An 18,857-nucleotide genomic window follows, 5' to 3' on the forward strand; every position below is an offset into this window, starting at 1 on the left:
CAAGAGCAGACGTTGCGTGGTACGTGCGAGACACACAGCTATAAATACGAGGGTTGCCCAGAAAGTAATTTTTTCTTCAACAATTCTTTATTAAACATAATGAGAATTACACACCACGAAAGAATGGTGTTTCATCTGCACACCATATTTTCCCATGTAATTACACACACGAAAGAATGTGTTTTATCTACACACCCTATTTTTCCATGTTATCTCCACCACATTCTCTGGCCTTCTTCGCCGGCCGCTGTGGTCGAGCGGTTCTAGGCGCTTCAGTCCGGAACCACGTGGCTGCTACGGTCCCAGGTTCGAATCCTGCCTCGGGCATGGATGTGTGTGTTGTACTTAGGTTAGTTAGGTTTAAGTAGCTCTAAGTCTAGGGGACTGATGACCTCAGATGTTAAGTCCCATAGTGCTTAGAGCCATTTGAACACTTTTATGGCCTTCCTCCTGCACGAAACAAAGGCGTGTATGCCCTGTCAGCAAGAATCGTTGTCCTTGTGGCGGAGTCAGTGCTTCATTGTGTGAATCACCCCTCATCATCCTCAAAATGTCTTCCACGAATGGCATCCTTTAATGACCGAAACAAGTGGAAGTCCGATGGGGCTAGAACAAGGCCGTACGGTGGATAGGGCAACACTGTGCAACCATGTTTTGCAATGTGTTCAGCAGTCCTCAGACTTGTGTGGGGCCGAGCGTTATTGTGTTGCAGCAAAAAATCTCGTGGGTTGCTGGGGCGCCGAAGTCGCCGGAAGAGTGTCTTGAGTTTTGTTAATATGTTGACATGTGCTCCTGAATTAATGGTACCGCCTCTTGGCAACACATCAACGAGAATCACACCTTCACAGTCGCAGAACATGGTGATCATGACTTTACCGGCGGAAGCAGTTGTTTAGAATTTTTTCTTCTGTGGGGAGTTGGAACGGCACCATTCCATCAACTGTCGTGTCATCATCTGTTACAACACGGGACAAGAAGGCCTCCCCCTCAGCTTCAAAATGTTGCAACAAATCAAGACAAATGTTACTTTTTGGGTGTGATTTGTGATCCACTTTTAGACACCGCAGCACCCATCTTGCACATACTTTTGAATATCCAAGAGTGCGGAAAATTGCAGCCACACTTCGTGTACTGTCTGACAGGTGCAGCGCCAACTGCCGAGTTGTAATGTGTCAGTCCTCGCGAATGACAACACCAGCTCGCTGCATCATGTCAGGTGCGACAGCCGTGGATGGTCTCTCCGAACGCTAGAACGCTATAAATCGTGGAGCTCAGCCGAAGCGCCTTCTGATGACCTCACCCTCCGTGCCCAGCGACTAACTGTATTTCTGTCGACAGTACAGGCTCCATAGAGTTTGCACAAGCGTTTGTGAATACTCCCCATAGCTTCTTTCTCTGCAGTGAGAAACTCAATGACGGCACGTTGCTTGTAACGTACATAACCTACAGACGCCATTTTGAAACTGTGCTGCAGCTACGCTATCTGTCGGACGCGACGGAAACTTGGCGTCACTCAGGAGACTTCAAATAATACATAAGTAACGTTTTGCATTCGTAGAAAGAAAAAAAATGCGTTGCATTACTTTCTGGGCAACCGTCGTAAGTATCTGGGCAACGCATTGTTGCTCATCTAGTAGTAATATAATATTAGATAATATAATATGCATGTTTGAATTGCTTAACTAAAAAAATTCTTCTTCGACTCAAGTTTAAATGTGTGATATCATATTGTAAACGAACCATGGCTGAATAAGCAAGTAAGTAACGTGTGAGGAAGCCACGCCGCTCCCTGACAAGGGCGTGTGAGTACGCACCGACCCTGAAGATGTAGACTCTGCGGCCGTAGCCGTCGCGGTCGTCCAGCATGTTCTGCACCTGCATCTCGAGGATGTGCCTCTTCTCCGAGGGCCGCGGCACGCGGAACAGCTCCGGGCAGCGCAGCTTCATCACGTAGTACCGCTGCAACTGACCACCACAGGGCGGGGATACTGTCAGGCGCCAGTGCGTGGAGTAACAGGGCTACACTACTGGCCATTAAAATTGCTACACCAAGAAGAAATGCAGATGATAAACGGGTATTCATTGGACAAATATATTATACTAGAACTGACATGTGATTACATTTTCACACAATTTGGCTGCATAAATCCTGAGAAATCAGTACGCAGAATAACCACCTCTGGCCGTAATATCGGTCTTGATAACCCTCGGCATTGAGTCAAACAGAGCTTGGATGGCGTGTGTAGGTACAGCTGCCTATGCAGCTTCAACACGATACCACAGTTCATCAAGAGTAGTGACTGGCGTATTGTGACGAACCAGTTGCTCGGCCACCATTGACCAGACGTTTTCAATTGCTGAGAGATCTGGAGAATGTGCTGGCCAGGGCAGCAGTCGAACATTTTTTGTATCCAGAAAGGCCCATACAGGACCTGCAACATGCGGTCGTGCATTATCCTGCTGAAATGTAGGGTTTCGTAGGGATCGAATGAAGGCTAGAGCCACGGGTCTTAACACATCTGAAATGTAACATCCACTGTTCGAAGTGCCGTCAATGCGAACAAGAGGTGACCGAGATGTGTAACCAATGGCACCCCATACCATCACGCCGGGTGATAGGCCAGTATGGCGATGACGAATGCACGCTTCCAGTGTGCGTTCACCGCAATGTCGCCAAACACGGATGCGACCATCATGATGCTGTAAACAGAACCTGAATTCATCCGAATAAATGTCGTTTTGCCATTCGTGCACCCAGGTTCGTCGTTGAGTACACCATCGCAGGCGCTCCTGTATGTGATGCAGCGTCAAGGGTAACCGCAGCCGTGGTCTCTGGGCTGATAGTCCATGCTGCTGCAAACGTCATTGAACTGATCGTGCAGATGGTTGTTGTCTTGCAAACGTCCCCATCTGTTGACTCAGGGATCAAGACGTGGCTGCACGATCCGTTACAGCCATGCGGATAAGATGCCTGTCATCTCGTCCGCAAGTGATACGAGGCCGTTGGGGTCCAGCACGGCGTTCCGTATTACCCTCCTGAACCCGCCGATTCCATATTCTGCTAACAGTCATTGGAGAACGACCAACGCGAGCAGCAATATCGCTATACGATAAACCGCAATCGCGATAGGCTACAATCCGACCTTTATCAAAGTCGGAAACGTGATGGTACGCATTTCTCCTCTTTACACGAGGCGTAAAAACAACTTTTCACCAGGCAACGCCGGTCAACTGCTGCTAGTGTATGAGAAATCGGTTGGAAACTTTCCTCATGTCGGCACATTGTAGGTGTCGCCACCGGCGCCAACCTTGTCTGAATGCTCTGAAAAGCTAATCACTTGCATATCACAGCATCTTCTTCCTGTCGGTTAAATTTCGGTCTGTAGCACGTCATCTTCGTGGTGTAGCAATTTTAATGACCAGTAGTGTACAAAACTGCTCAAAGAATAGAACATTAGTAATTTCGCGCCAGTGGTGTGTCGGAGAGAAATGCACAAGCCTTTGTCTAATGTGTAACTGCCAGAAGTTTCATTGTTGTGAGTCTGCTAGTTATTGTTCAGTGCTGTATCGAGTATAACAATGTATCGCACAGTTCACGAATTTCGAGGTAGAGGAGCAACGCATCTGCATTGAATTTTTCGTGAAACTCGAGGAAACCTTTACAGAGATACACCAAATGATGCAGGAAACCTACGGTCATGAGGGCTTAAGACGTACTCGGTGTCACGAATGGTTAACACGGTTTAAAAATGGCGAGATGGAAGTTAAAGATGACCGTCGTTCAGGACGCCCGTCGACATCTACCGCCGACACTCGTGTCAGGAACGTCAACGAAATTTTACGTGCCGGTCGAAGATTAACTGTCCGAGAGCTTGCAGAAAAATGTAACATTTCATTTGGATCATGTCTTAAAATTCTGACACAGTATCTCGGAATACACCGTGTTGCCGTCAAGTTATTCCCACGACTCATGAGTTAAGACCAGAAAGGCCTTCGCCCAGCAATCTGTGTCGAGCTTTTGGGTCGTGCAAATGAGAACAAGATGTTCCTTGAGAGAATCGTAACTGGTGGTGAGACGTGGGTCTGCGGTTATGATGCTGAGACCAAGGTTCAGTCTTCACAATGGGTCGGGAAGACCAAAAAAAGCTCGTCAGGTCATGTCAAATGTCAAAGTCATGCTGATAGTTTTCTTTGACTTTGAAGAATTAGTTCATCACGAATTCCTGCCACAGGGACAAACTGTTAATCAGTGGTACTATCGAGACGTGTTGCGATGCCTGCGAGAAAATGTGAGAAGGGAACGACTTGAAATGTGGCGAGACAATTCATGGCTCTTGCATCACGATAACGCACGCGCACGTTCATCCCTGTTGGTGCGCATCTATTGCACAAAAAGCGAAATCACTGTGTTGCCTCAACCTCCGTTCTCTCCAGACCTGACCCTTGCAGACTTTTTTTTCTTTTTTTTCAAAAGTTGAAAACCCCGTTGAAAGGACGAAGATTTGCAACGACAGACGAGATAAAAGAACGTACCAAGACTGCTTCTGGGAGCGTAAACGGCGTTGGGAGCGGTGTATTAATTGTGGGGGAGAGTTTTTCGAGGGAGACCGTGAACAATAAGTAAAATGTAAGCGCGGAAAAAAAAAAAGAAAAATGTGGGCAAAGTTCCGGAGTTTTTTGAACAGACCTCGAATTTTCAAGAGGCCACGTCATGTTGCATACTGGATATTACATTGGCGTCCAGTGATGTCGCGCTGCAGCGAAACAAGTTGTACAATCATTACTAGAAAAAAGGCACGTAATGAATTCTTCGAGATTGTCATGGTCACGGATGAAATTTATTTGTTGGGACGCGTTTCGGTTCACACAGTACGAAAGACATAAATACACTACAGGCCATTAAAATTGCTACACCACGAAGATGACGTGCTACAGACGCGAAATTTAACCGACGGGAAGAAGATGCTGCGATATCCACATGATTAGCTTTTCAGAGCATTCAGACAAGGTTGGCGCCTGTGGCGACACCTACAATGTGTCGACATGGGGAGGAGAAATGCGTACCATCACGTTTCCGACTTTGACAAAGGTCGGATTGTAGCCTATCGCGATTGCGGTTTATCGTATCGCGACATTGCTGCTCGCGTTGGTCGAGATGCAATGACTTGTTAGCAGAATATGGAGGGTGTGTTCAGGAGGGTAATACGGAACGCCGTGCGGGATCCCAACGGCCTCGTATCACTAGCAGTCGCGATGAGAGGTATCTTATCCGCATGGCTGTAACGTATCGTGCACCCACGTCTCGATCCCTGAGTCAACAGATAGGGACGTTTGCAAGACAACAACCATCTGCACGAACAGTTCGATGACGTTTACAGCAGCATGGACTATCAGCTCGGAGACCATGGCTGCGGTTACCCTTGACGCTGCATCACAGACAGGAGCGCCTGCGATGGTGTACTCAACAACGAACCTGGGTGCACGAATGGCAAAACGTCATTTTTTCGGATGAATCCAGGTTCTGTTTACAGCATCACGATGGTCGCATCCTTGTTTGGCGACATCGCGGTGAACGCACATTGGAAGCGTGTATTCGTCATCACCACACTGGCGTATCACCCGGCGTGATGGTATGGGGTGCCATTGGTTACACGTCTCGGTCACCTCTTGTTCGCATTGATGGCACTTCGAACAGTGGACGTTACATTTCAGATGTGTTGCGATCCGTGGCTCTAGCCTTCACTCAATCCCTGCGAAACCCTACATTTCAGCAGGATAATGCACGACCGCGTGTTGCAGGTCCTGTACGGGCCTTTCTGGATGCCGAAAATGTTCGACTGCTGCCCTGGCCAGCACATTCTACAGATCTCTCAGCAATTGAAAACGTCTGGTCAATGGTGGCCGAGCAACTTGCTCATCACAATACGCCAGTCACTACTATTGATGAACTGTGGTATCGTGTTGAAGCTCTGTTTGACTCAATGCCCAGGCGTATCAAGGACGTTATTACGGCAAGAGGTGGCTGTTCTGGGTACTGATGTCTCAGGATCTATGCACCCAAATTGCGTGAAAATGTAATCACATGTCAGTTCTAGTATAATATTTGTCCAATGAATACCCGTTTATTATCTGCATTTCTTCTTGGTGTAGCAATTTTAATGGTCAGTAGTGTAGAAGACGCTAGGACATATGGCAAAGAAAAATCAAGTAGCAGAAAGAACGAAACTTATTCTGATAAATAAGCACTCAAATATTAGTAAAAAATGCTCACACTAGCAAGCTGTACAATTATAATACAGACTCTCATGCGAGACGTACACGGAAGTACAGTTACAAAAGCTGCTAACCAAAAGACGTCGCACGCCAAACTGCCGCTGGCAAACAACCTCGTGAATGTGTAAACTCAAGAAATAGCCAAATGGCGTTGACATCAAAGACAGAAAACATGACATACCGGCGCAATAATGTTTACAGTTTGCGAAATGTAATCGTAAAAATCCTTTTCAATGTTAGTTAAATCTTTTACAAATAGCGGAACAGGTGTGCCAGATACTGTAAACAGTATCTTCATACATTTACGGTGTTTGTTATCCACTATACATTATGGTGTCTGTATGCGGTGATTAGTTTCTATTCATCACATTTTCTGTCCGCCCCTGGTAGCTGAGTGGTCAGCGCGACGGAATGTAATACCTATCGGCCAAGGTTCGATTCTCGGTTGGGTCGAAGATTTTCTCCACTCAGGGACTGGGTGTTGTGTTGTCCCAAACATCATCTCATCCCCATCGACACGCAAGTTGCCGAAGTGGCGTCACCTCGAAAGCCTTGCACCAGGCGAACGGTCTACCCGACGGAAGGCCCTAGCCACACCGCATTATATCACATATTGTAGGAGGTGATGCTTGTAGGCACGAAACTATTGTGAATGTCATAAAGAGCCGATTAACAATTTTGGCCTTTATTTCGGTAAACTTTCACCTCTGCTATCCCGTTGCTTTTACTGCGGGTTTCACACTGAATACTTTCTTTACAGTCAATAAGGATATCAGACGAACTTTGAATTAAGCTTTAACTTTTACAAACACGATTTTCAAATATTCTTCCAAGAGCGTCGTTGGTCTGGAGTCTCATCTCAGTTGTCTCACGAATGTTATTGCGAGGTTCGTCTATCACAAGACGATGAATTTTTTTCTACAGTTTTATTTTTAATTACTTTTACTTTATATTACTATTTTTCCCATTAGAAAGCATAAACATTAGCTGGCACCTGGAGAGTACCAAATCTGCAGTAGTGTCTGGACAACGTTTAATTTGCTTCATCCAGTAATAAACTTCCTTGAGCGCTAATACAGGCTAAACTTGTATCTGGGCCCGAGATCGTTATTCCAATGAAAATGTTTTATGAATGCAAAACACTCGTATTTACTCACACAGTCGATTTTCTGGTCAAAATCGACTAGTCGTGATGGATGTGCCTCATATGGCTTTTTGTAATTCAGTCACCAACCACGTTGCAATTGAGTCAGTGACATCGATGACTGCGCTGAGTGTAGAGTCCTAAAATCCTGAGAATGCTGAATACTGCGCATGCGCAGAAACGGCGGGGTACCGATGTTCGTGAGGGACGGTAGAGTCGTCTGTTATAACATCGTCAGGTAAACAAATCTCGCCGCGCCCACTCACGTTACAATAATGGATTTCTTACTTTGTCTGTCATTGATCTTTATTTTGGTATTTGTTTTATTTTCGTTGTGTGGCGGGAAGCTTGCATGCGGACACGACATTTTTTTCTACGAATGCTCCCCCAATAGAGAAACCAAACAACTGAAAGCAAAAAGTTATATAGATTTTATGATACCTGGACAAAGAAAAATTTTAATTGTGCGTTAATAAGAACGTACTACGAGGGTGATTTGGTAAGTCTAGTACATTTACATGGAAGAATGAAATATCTACAGTGGACTGTGTGGTCATATGAAACTTCCTGGCGGATTAAAATTGTGCACCAGATCGAGACTCGAACTCGGGTCCTCCACCTTTCGTGAGCAATTGCTTTGCTAACTTTTTTTTCGCGACTGAGCTACCCAAGCACGACTGGTGAGATGTCCTCAACAGCTTTACTTCCGCCAATACCTAGTCTTCTATCTTCCAAACTTTACAGAAGCTCTCCTGCGAAATTTGAAGGAGTAGCCCTCCTGGAAGAAAGTATATTGTGCAGACATGGCTTAGCCACAGCCTGGGGCATGTTTCCAGAAGAGCTTCTGTGAAGTTTGGAAGGTAGGAGCCGAGGTACCGACGGAAGTAGAGCTCGAAGAAGTGATCGTTAGTCGTGATTGTGTAGCTCCGAAGGCAGAGGTTCCGAGTTCGGAGCTCGGTCCACCATCAGTTTTAATATGCCAGAAAGTTTCATTTTTTTCTTGATATTCTTAGCAGATTTATGAAACCAGTCTCGTATATGACAAACGTTTTAATGAAAGTTGTTTCAACGGTGAGAAAATAACTCTACTGAAGGAGAAATATAATCTTGGATTTTATTCAGAAAGAGAACGCGAACAAAGCATTGAGTAAAAATGACATTTTTTTAAGAAGTGCAGCTACAAGTTTTGCTGCTGCAAAGCTTTTACAATTGAGATTCTGAGACTATCATAAAAAAGGTGACGTTCACGGACGTAGCTCGCTTTCAAGACTCCGGGAAAGTAACCGACACAATGAGAGGAATGTGAATATCGCTTTGTTACCCTGCATGCTACAGATGGCCTACACATTGAAGTCTGTTAACAGCTACTAAAACTTTCGGTATGTATGAACACTATGCCACAAAACCACACCTTTCTACCTATCCCCATCCTTTTACAAAATACACGTGATCAACATTGTAATGGCAATTTTTGGAAATTTTTGGTAAGGTTGTGTGGGACCAAACTGCTAAGGTCATCGGTCTCTAAGCTTACACACTACTTAATCTAACTTAAACTAATTTACGCTATGGACGACACACACACCCATGCGCGAGGGAGGACTCGAACCTCCGACGGGGGGAGCCGCGCGGACCGCGATAAGGCGCCCCATACCGCGCGGCAATAACGCTGCCGGAAAAACAAATCCGTGACGGAGTCAAGCAGCATGGATGTGTGTGATGTCCTTACGTTAGTTAGGTTTAAGGGGATACGGAATCGGATTTTGGGTTAAAAAATCGATTTTTTTTTTATTGGCGTATTATATTCTGCCATGTTTCCTCTTTAAAATGACGTATCATACATAGCTCTACTACAATTATAACTATTTTATTTTTATATATTTGTGAGATCGGGTATTGCGCTTTAGTTATACACGTCTCTCGTGGCTGACCATGAACTTTTTGGCAGTACCTTTAAAGTGACATGAATTCAAATATCCCGGTTTCCAGCGACTATTTATACACTAGTTGCCCGAAAATGTTTCTCTCTGGTTTCCTCAAGTTACTCTTTGACTTTGTGGCGGGACTGTTTTGTAAACAGTGTGATATAAGAAAGTAGTTGTTGTTGAGTTATTTCGTATTTAGTGCTTCATTTTTCGCAGTGAAAATGCCTAGAGCTAAAGCAAAAGTATTTAAAAAGCGTGTGAACTGGCAAAAGAAAAGAAATAATGATTCATTAGCAAAGCAAAGCAGTTCATCATCATCACTGTTGGAAAATGTGAATCCACTTATTACTGATTTGCCGAACGAACTTACATCAAATGAAAACAGTGCTTCTCATAAAAAACTAAGAGATTTGGAAGAGAAATATAATTTACTTGATAGAGGGAATGAAGTTTTTGAACTCATTGATACGAATATATTGTGTGAAGCTCTTGAAAACAGTTTGTGCTGCAAAAAATGTCATGGAAACGTTTCTCTGAAAGTAGAATCCCATGTTGGCCTGGCTGCCCAGTTTAATTTAATATGCAGTGTTTGTAAATACAGCTGTAAGTTTCCAAGTTCGGTTTCAGTAACTGTAAATAATGGATACAAGAAAACTGAACTTTATAGTGTAAATATTAGGTTAGTTTATGGATTGCGAGCAATTGGTAAGGGCAAAGCAGCTGGTGATATGCTATGTGGTGTTCTAAATCTTCCAAGCGCACCTTCAAAGTTTGAAGCTTACAATTATGTACTAGGATCTGCAGTTGAAGATGTAGCACAGAAGTCAATGCAGGTTGCTGTGGAAGAAGCAGTGGAAGAAAATGACGGTAGTCGTGACCTCACAGTGGCGTTTGATGGCACGTGGCAGAAAAGGGGCCACACCTCCAACAATGGTGTTGTAACAGCAACTAGTGTTGATACTGGCAAGGTTATTGATGTTGCAATAATGTCTAAATACTGTAGGTGCACAGGCAGGCTGAAAAATGAACACAGTGATGACTGTATTGCTAATTATTATGGTAGTAGTGGTGGCATGGAGGTTGCTGGGGTGAAGAAAATTTTTCATCGCTCTTCACAGTGGTATAATGTTCGCTATGTCAAATATCTGGGAGATGGTGACTCTAAAGCATTCAAAGAAGTTTTGGAAAGCAAACCATATGGGAACAGTGTAAATATAAGCAAACTTGAATGTATAGGACATGTGCAGAAGAGAATGGGTGCCAGGCTGAGAAGGTTAAAATCAGTTATGAAAGGGAAAAAACTAGATGATGGGAAAACCTTGGATGGCAGAGGAAGATTGACTGATTCCATAATAGACCACATTCAGAACTGCTATGGCCTTGCAATCAGGCAAAATACAGGCAATCTTGAAGAAATGAGGAGAGCTATATGGGCTTTATATTTCCACACCGCATCCACGGATGAGCATCCACAACATGGTTTGTGCCCCAAAGGTGAAAACAGCTGGTGTAAATACAATAGGGGACTAACAACAGGAGAGAAATACATTCACCACCACAGTCTACCATCAGCCATCATGGCAGAAATAAAGCCCATTTTCAGAGATCTGGCTGACAGAAGTCTTCTGATGAAATGTCTTCACGGAAAAACGCAGAACCCCAACGAGTGCTTGAATAGTGTGATATGGCATCGTCTCCCAAAAACAGTGTTTGTCGGAATTAATACACTACATTTTGGTGTGTATGATGCTGTGGCAACCTTCAATCTTGGAAATATAACTAAATGCCAGGTCCTTCAAAAGTTGGGTATGTGTGTTGGTTCCCGTACGGTACGTGCTATGTTCTTTTTAGATCAGCACAGACTAAGGCATGCTGATAATATAATCAAGACATTAGTGAAAAAAGCAAGACAGGTGCAGAGGGGTGCCAAAAGAAGACTTGAAGATGATTATGAAGACTGTGAAGGGGGTATTAGCTACGGATCAGGAATGTTTTAATCTTCTTTCTCCGTTTCCCGTAAGTTTACTTTTTACTTCATCTAGGAACATTATCTCAGGTACTGGTCAACCTAGAAGTCTGAAATTTTTATGACGTAGTGACATAGGTCCCTATTACATACTGAAACAACGATTTTTTAATTACTTGATTTACAAAAGACTTAGGGGTGATAGTCTAGTAAAAAGCGATGGAAAAAATTTACTTAAAAATAAATGTACAATATCTCTGTAAGAAAATACTTTGACAATAAACTGTTGTTTCAGTATTGTTGTAACATATGAATGCACATACAGTAAAATTTTTACCTCTCTGTCTCCAGTAGTTTGTGAGAAAATGTTCCCTATAGTAGGCATATATTAACATTGCGGGGATAGGTGATTCCGTATCCCCTTAAGGAGTTCTAAGTCCTAGGGGACTTATGACCTCAGAAGTTAAGTCCCATAGTGCTCAGAGCCATTTTTTTTTGTTCGCTCATGATGGATGGAAAGAAGACTAACGTTTCATATCGCACTGACATAAAGCTCGGTAGTGATCAGAAATAGTCTAGCTCGACGATGGTGGAAAATAGTCCTGACATTCACTCGAAACGATTTATAAATACCACGGATAGTCAAACACAAAAAGGATGAACGGCGATTTAATCTTAGCTCCTCCCGAAACGAGCACAACTTCTAAAGCCTTGACTAGAATCGGAGGCGAGGTGCGTTAAAAATTCCCTCTAGTTATAATTTTCATATGTTTTATTTTCACTGATGCGACAGATACGCATGCCTCTGCTTTTAACAGGCCCAGGTATTTAGTTGAGCAAATTGCGATGACCCTTAGAGCGTTTTGTCACGTTACATTTTTGCCGATACTTGTAGCCGTCACAATTTTCTTTCTGCTCTTCTAGTGCTTTTCCTGCAAAATCTGGAAAACTACCCTCGCATGGAGGGCTAATAACTATAAAGCCGAAGTATAATCCGCAAGCGACATATTCAATCCTTGAGTCTATTCCGTCTTACACAGTGTAGCTTAGACTTCCTGTGAAAGTGTTGCAAAATTTTTGCTGACATGTGACAAACACAACTAGTGTTTTTAGAAGTCTCAGGAAATTGATCTGCAACTTTTCCTGATACGAACGAACATTAAACATTCTTGCACCACAATAACGTCTAAAAACGGGATCTATCAGTGGTTTTCAAATAATTAGCTTCTTATAGTGACTAGCGCAACACGAAGGAACAAATTTTCCATAAACGTTCTACAATCTACCAACATTCAGAGCTGGAAAGCACATGAAAACTCACCATGTGGAAGGCCTTGGCGCAGTTAAACTTCCTGGCCCTCAGGAACCTCAGTAGGAAGTCGTCGTCTGTGCGAACGTGGAGATTTTTTTCAGCTGAAACGTATAATAAACGTTGTTACAAAGCTACAAGTCTACTGCTTGATAATAAAAGTCGGTAAAGAATTTTATATCTTGACAGTTAGTAAACAAATCTAGATGTACGTAGCTGCAAAAATCAACATCAACAATATTCTACCTTTACCACAAAGAGATGCTCCTTATATAACATTAGTTACGTAACAATAAGGATAAAGATTATGATTTTCAAAATACGCCTGAACCACTCTGTAGTTTGTGAATTCAAACTGAGAAGTTATTAACTCCACTGGAAAATATGAACATACAAAACTGGAATAAGAGTGCATTGACCAGGTCTGGCGTTATAACATCAAATTGACGTAATATACGTCCTTTCTAATGTGGTCAGCAGTTATCTTCCTGCGGCAAGCCAGGAGGTCAGCTACTGGCGAAAGTAAAATTATATGTGGTGATCCTGACTCGTGCTCGGATAGCTCAGTCAATGAAGCACTTGCTTGAAATGTAGATGTAGGGATGTGAAGACAATGATGGTACAATGCCCATAGACTGCTGGTAACTGGCTTGTTGTTGTTGTTGTGGTCTTCAGTCCTGAGACTGGTTTGATGCAGCTCTCCATGCTACCCTATCCTGTGCAAGCTTCTTCATCTCCCAGTATTTACTGCAAATCACATCCTTCTGAATCTGCTTAGTGTATTCATCTCTTGGTCTCCCTCTACGATTTTCACCCTCCACGCTGCCCTCCAATGCTAAATTTGTGATCTCTTGATGCCTCAGAACATGTCCTACTAACCGGTCCCTTCTTTTTGTCAAGTTGTGCCACAGACTCCTCTTCTCCCCAATTCTATTCAATACTTCATCATTAGTTATGTGATGTACCCACCTAATCTTCAGCATTCTTCTGTAGCACCACATTTCGAAAGCTTCTATTCTCTTCTTGTCCAAACTATTTATCGTCCATGTTTCACTTCCATACATGGCTACACTCCATACAAATACTTTCAGAAACGACTTCCTGACGCTTAAATCTATACTCGATGTTAAGAAATTTCTCTTCTTCAGAAACGCTTTCCTTGCCATTGCCAGTCTACATTTTATATCTTCTCTACTTCGACCATCATCAGTTATTTTGCTCCCCAAATAGCAAAACTCCTTTACTACTTTAATTGTCTCATTTCCTAATCTAATTCCCTCAGCATCACCCGACTTAATTCGACTACATTCCATTATCCTCGTTTTGCTTTTGTTGATGTTCATCTTATATCCTCCTTTCAAGAGACTATCCATTCAGTTCAAACGTAGGTTTGCCCTTCCTTAATCTTTCTTCTAAGATAAGTCGTAGGGTCAGTATTGCCTCACGTGTTCCAACATTTCTACGGAATCCAAACTGATATTCCCCGAGGTCGGCTTCTAACAGTTTTTCCATTCGTCTGTAAAGGATTCGCGTTAGTATTTTGCAGCTGTGACTTATTAAACTGATAGTTCGGTAATTTTCACATCTGTCAACACCTGCTTTCTTTGGGATTGGAATTATTATATTCATCTTGAAGTCTGAGGGTATTTCGCCTGTCTCATACATCTTGCTCACCAGATGGTAGAGTTTTGTCAGGACTGGCTCTCCCAAGGCCATCAGTAGTTCTAATGGAATGTTGTCTACTCCCGGGGCCTTGTTTCGACTCAGGTCTTTCAGTGTTCTGTCAAACTCTTCACGCAGTATCGTATCTCCCATTTGATCTTCATCTACATCTTCTTCCATTTCCATAATATTGTCCTAAAGAATATCGCCCTTGTATAGACCCTCTATATACTCCTTCCACCTTTCTGCTTTCCCTTCTTTGCTTAAAACTGGTCCATCTGAGCTCTTGATATTCATACAAGTGGTTCTCTTTTCTCCAACGGTCTCTTCAATTTTCCTGTAGGCAGTATCTATCTTACCCCTAGTGAGATAAGCCTCTACATCCTTACATTTGTCCCCTAGCCATCCCTGCTTAGCCATTTTGCACTTCTTGTCGAACTCATTTTTGAGACGTCTGTATTCCTTTTTGCCTGCTTCATTTACTGTATTTTTGTATTTTCTCCTTTCGTCAATTAAATTCAATATTTCTTCTGTTACCCAAGGAGTTCTACTAGCCCTCGTCTTTCTACCTACTTGATCCTCTGCTGCCTTCACTACTTCATCCCTCAGAGCTACCCATTCTTCTTCTACTGTACTTCTTTCTCTCATTCCTCTCAATTGTTCCCTTATGCTCTCCCTGAAACTCTGCACAACCTCTGGTTTAGTCAGTTTATCCGGGTCCCATCCCCTTAACTTCCCACCTTTTTGCAGTTTCTTCAGTTTTAATCTAACTGGGTAGTATGCTAGAATGCTATAAAGCTGCTGTAAGGTGCACATACCGACGACCATGCTGCGGAAGGTGTCTATGTCCTGGCGTAAGGTGTCTGGGCGCTCGTTGAGTTCCTCCTGGGCGCGGCGCTGCCACTCTGGCGGCAACTGCGGTGGCGGCGGCTGTGGGGGCGGAGGGGGTAGAGCGCTGCACACCTGTGGCAAGCAAGGCTTCGCAGCACGTGACGGAGGTAAAACACTGCATGCACGATTCTAGCATTCCTTCTCCACCGTCATACGTACTGTATCGTTAGGAGAATCAGGATACCAGCAGAAATGAGCAATGTAGGCATTTTAATGCCACTTACCTGCTTCAAAACATGCGCAGCTGCAACGAAAAGTGCCTGAAACTGGAATGAGATTCACTAAGGAGGGTTTGGCGAGTGCCTAGAGAGCGTTACCTGCCATCATGTGTAATGTACGGAGGAGGTAGTATTACGGTATTTGGGTGTTTCTAGTGGTTAGAGTGTGGGTTCCCTCACTGAGGTAAAGAAATCAAAAGATGACGAAGCTTAAACACATTTTACCGTATTTTGTTCTGTGTACAGTAGAGTAACAGCTGGGAAACGATGATTGTCTGCATCAGCATGACATTAGATTAGGTTAGGTTAGATTAGATTAAATTAATACTTGTTCCATAGATCATGAGTACGATACTTCGTAATGATGTGGAATGTGTCAGCACCCTGTCATAGTTCAGCATCTGTGAGGCAACAGTTTGTGAGTAATAACATCTCTGAAGTAGACTGGCATGCCCAGAGTCCCGACCTAAAGTAAAGGAAAATCTCTGGGCTGCGTTAAGAGGCTCTCACAAGCTCAATATTTATTGCGCAACACATACTAAGTGCAACAATATTGAACCTCTGAGAGCGGTATTGACGGTCTGCGCAGCATATTGAAGGAACGGCAGAGTTTTAAAAATATTGACACTCGATCAATGTACTGCACAATATACTGTACCGTGTAAGGACAGTAGTGCGCAATAAACGGTATTTCCTACGAACGTATTTCCGCTAAGAACCGAAAAAAGAAAATGTCAAAAGATTAGGGAGTGTGCTGGAGAATGTACGCTATAGTAAACCACCATGCTGTACTTTGAGAAATAAAATTCCACAATAACAGGAGAAACTGAAGGTCATGGTGTCATGACAGTGAGCAGAAATGTTTATTTTACTTGTAGCAGTTTTCAGAATTGGCAAATAAGATCAGCTCAGCCATCCAGTGAGCATATGTGCTTTTTTTCCAACAGTTGTCACACCACAGACACAACATCATGTAAGTTTTCAGACAGTCATCAGTAAACAAATGTTCTATTTCGTTTGCGACAGTCGTCGCCGTAGAGAAATACATATAAAACAGCAAACGTACACGATAAATTATAAACTTCACTTGTTTGATTTGTAATTAGTTGTTGTTGTTATGGTTTACGAATCTATGCTGCAATGAATGAACCTCCGGTCCAGTGAAATGTTTAGTGGAAGATTTTCAGACACTTCGTCCGTTCTGCATAATTTGGAAAATTTGTGGTTAGGTCTTATGGGACCAAACTGTTGAGGTCATCGGTCTCTAAGCCTACACACTACTTAATCTAACTTAAACTAACTTACGCTATGGACAACACACACACACACCCCCATGCCCGAAGGAGGACTCGAATCTCCGGCGGGAGGGGCCGCGCAATCCGTGACAAGGCGCCCCGGACCGCGCGGCATAATTTCTGCTTGTGTTTTGCAACGTTAGCATCTCATCGCAATACTTACGAGTTCCAATTCGTCGAAAACCGACATGTTTGTTACGAAGGCAGAGTTGTTTTAAGTGACGCATCTCGGGCATACCTTCTCGAGTTTCGGCTGTTAAAAACAGCATGGGCTGTCATTCTTTCACAGACATTCACACACCTCATTGAAAGTGTCACCATCAGAGTGAAAGTCAGATAGTGAACATGCGTATGTAATACAACAGGAAGATGACTCATCTGTTTTTAAACACAGTGAAAATCTTTAACACTGCAGGGCTTAATATTAAAAGGTCCGCAGCTCGTGGTCTAGTGACTAGCGTTCCTACTTCTGGATCACGGGGTCCCGGGTTGGATTCCCGGCCGGGTTAGGGATTTTCTCTGCCCGGGGACCGGGTGTCTGTGTTGTCCTCGTCCTTCCATCATCATCAGTGAAAGTGGCTAGATTGGACTGTGTACAGACTGCGAATTTGTACGGGCGCTGATGACCGCACATTTGAGCGCCCAACCAACCAAACATCACCATCACCATTAACAATAAAAACTATTTAACGCCAAACAATACTGCAATTGTGACGAAGAGCTGTGTAGTTTAATACAGTTTTTTTTCTTTCTACACTAAACAGCGACCGTTCAACATGAAAAGATTTCGGTTTTGTACCTTCCAAGTCACCCTGACTTGTTGGCTTATTTTTTTTCTCTTGGCTAAACAAGTAAACAATGGTTGCTTCTGTTGATGTGTTACCACTTGTCTTTGGGTACTGACATTGTCAAAACTCTTCAGTCAAGTATTCGGACTCAGTGATAGGTATGCCGATGTCGGTGAGTTGTGGGGCGGAATCAGTAAATTCTGAATTAAAATCATTTCGTGTTTTTTGCTTTTAAATAGCGGTGCAGGTAGTATGCGAGTAGTTTTTTACTGGCCATTTTATAGAAATCGGGATGCAAACAAACAGTTCGCTTAGAATAAAGATGGAGCTGCTTCAAGCAGCTAGGCATTTTAACTGCGCCGTCACAATACATACTTTCGCTAATGAAATTCGTCATATACAATCCATCAGAATTTGAGAAGAACAGTAATGTACATATCTTGAACACTAGAGGGAAAAATAGCCTTTATTACCAATTGTTTAAGCTGTCATTCGTTCAGAAAGGAGATCAATATGCAGCAATAAAAATTTTTGATGATTTGTCCAATAACATGAAAAGTCTGTCAGGTAGCGAAACGAGTTTTAAATCTAATTTAAAATCATTTCTCCTGGACAACGCCTTCTATTCCGCTGACGAATTTCTACATAAAACCGGTAGTAAGAAAAAAAACCTTTAGTTTTTAAGTGGAGTTGCATGAGTAGGAATAAAATGATATGTGTTCATTAATGTTAACACAAATCATGTGTACATATCCTGTAAACTGACTGGGTCCACATAATTTCAATAAAAGAATCGTTCAAATGATCTATGGAACATGTTACTAACTTACTAATTAAGCAGCAGTGGACGAAAAACGAAGGCCGAAAACAGGAACTTCTAAAAAGTTGGGATTTCCTAATTCTGCACTGTCGGCGATTGTTAAAAATAGAGATCCAACCCGGCGATGTTTGCATGCATTATGGTCGAGCCAGACAGGAACGGTATAAGAACGCTAAAATACAGAGAGATAGCAGTTGCTTCTTTGGATCCTACAACCGTTCGTATCAGAACCTTTTTTGCTGGAAAGACTTGATGAACTTGCAAAACAAATGGGTATTGAATTCGCTGCATATACAAGGGTTGAATTAAAAGTTATGCCTCCACCTTAGCTAATTGGGTTTGGATGGGAATATTTTAGTAAATCAAATGCAGAAATAATCCTTAGAATGTGATCTTTAAGTACCAATATTCACTTTTCCACATAATCACCAGCCAATTGGATACATTTCTGCCAATGATGAACAAGTTTTCTGAAGCCGTCACGGAAGAAGTCGACACTCTGTTTCCACAATCACAGTCTCACAGTTCTCTCAACGTCTTCATCAGAAGCATAATGATGTCATTAT

General features: G+C 42.9%; 1 protein-coding gene across 1 annotated transcript in view; it reads right to left on the bottom strand.

Moving 5' to 3' along the window:
* Positions 1-18,857, bottom strand: part of LOC124595198 (clavesin-2-like) — a 245,588-nt gene that overhangs the window by 29,530 nt on the left and 197,201 nt on the right. The window contains exons 3-5 of the mRNA XM_047133834.1: positions 15,098-15,242; positions 12,630-12,721; positions 1,815-1,965 (exon numbers count right to left, since the gene is read on the bottom strand). Of these exons, the coding sequence (XP_046989790.1) occupies positions 1,815-1,965; positions 12,630-12,721; positions 15,098-15,242 (388 nt within the window). The remainder of the gene's footprint in view (positions 1-1,814; positions 1,966-12,629; positions 12,722-15,097; positions 15,243-18,857) is intronic.

The sequence above is a fragment of the Schistocerca americana genome, chromosome 2 (assembly GCF_021461395.2).
Source record: "Schistocerca americana isolate TAMUIC-IGC-003095 chromosome 2, iqSchAmer2.1, whole genome shotgun sequence".
NCBI classification, from domain to species: Eukaryota; Metazoa; Arthropoda; class Insecta; order Orthoptera; family Acrididae; genus Schistocerca; species Schistocerca americana.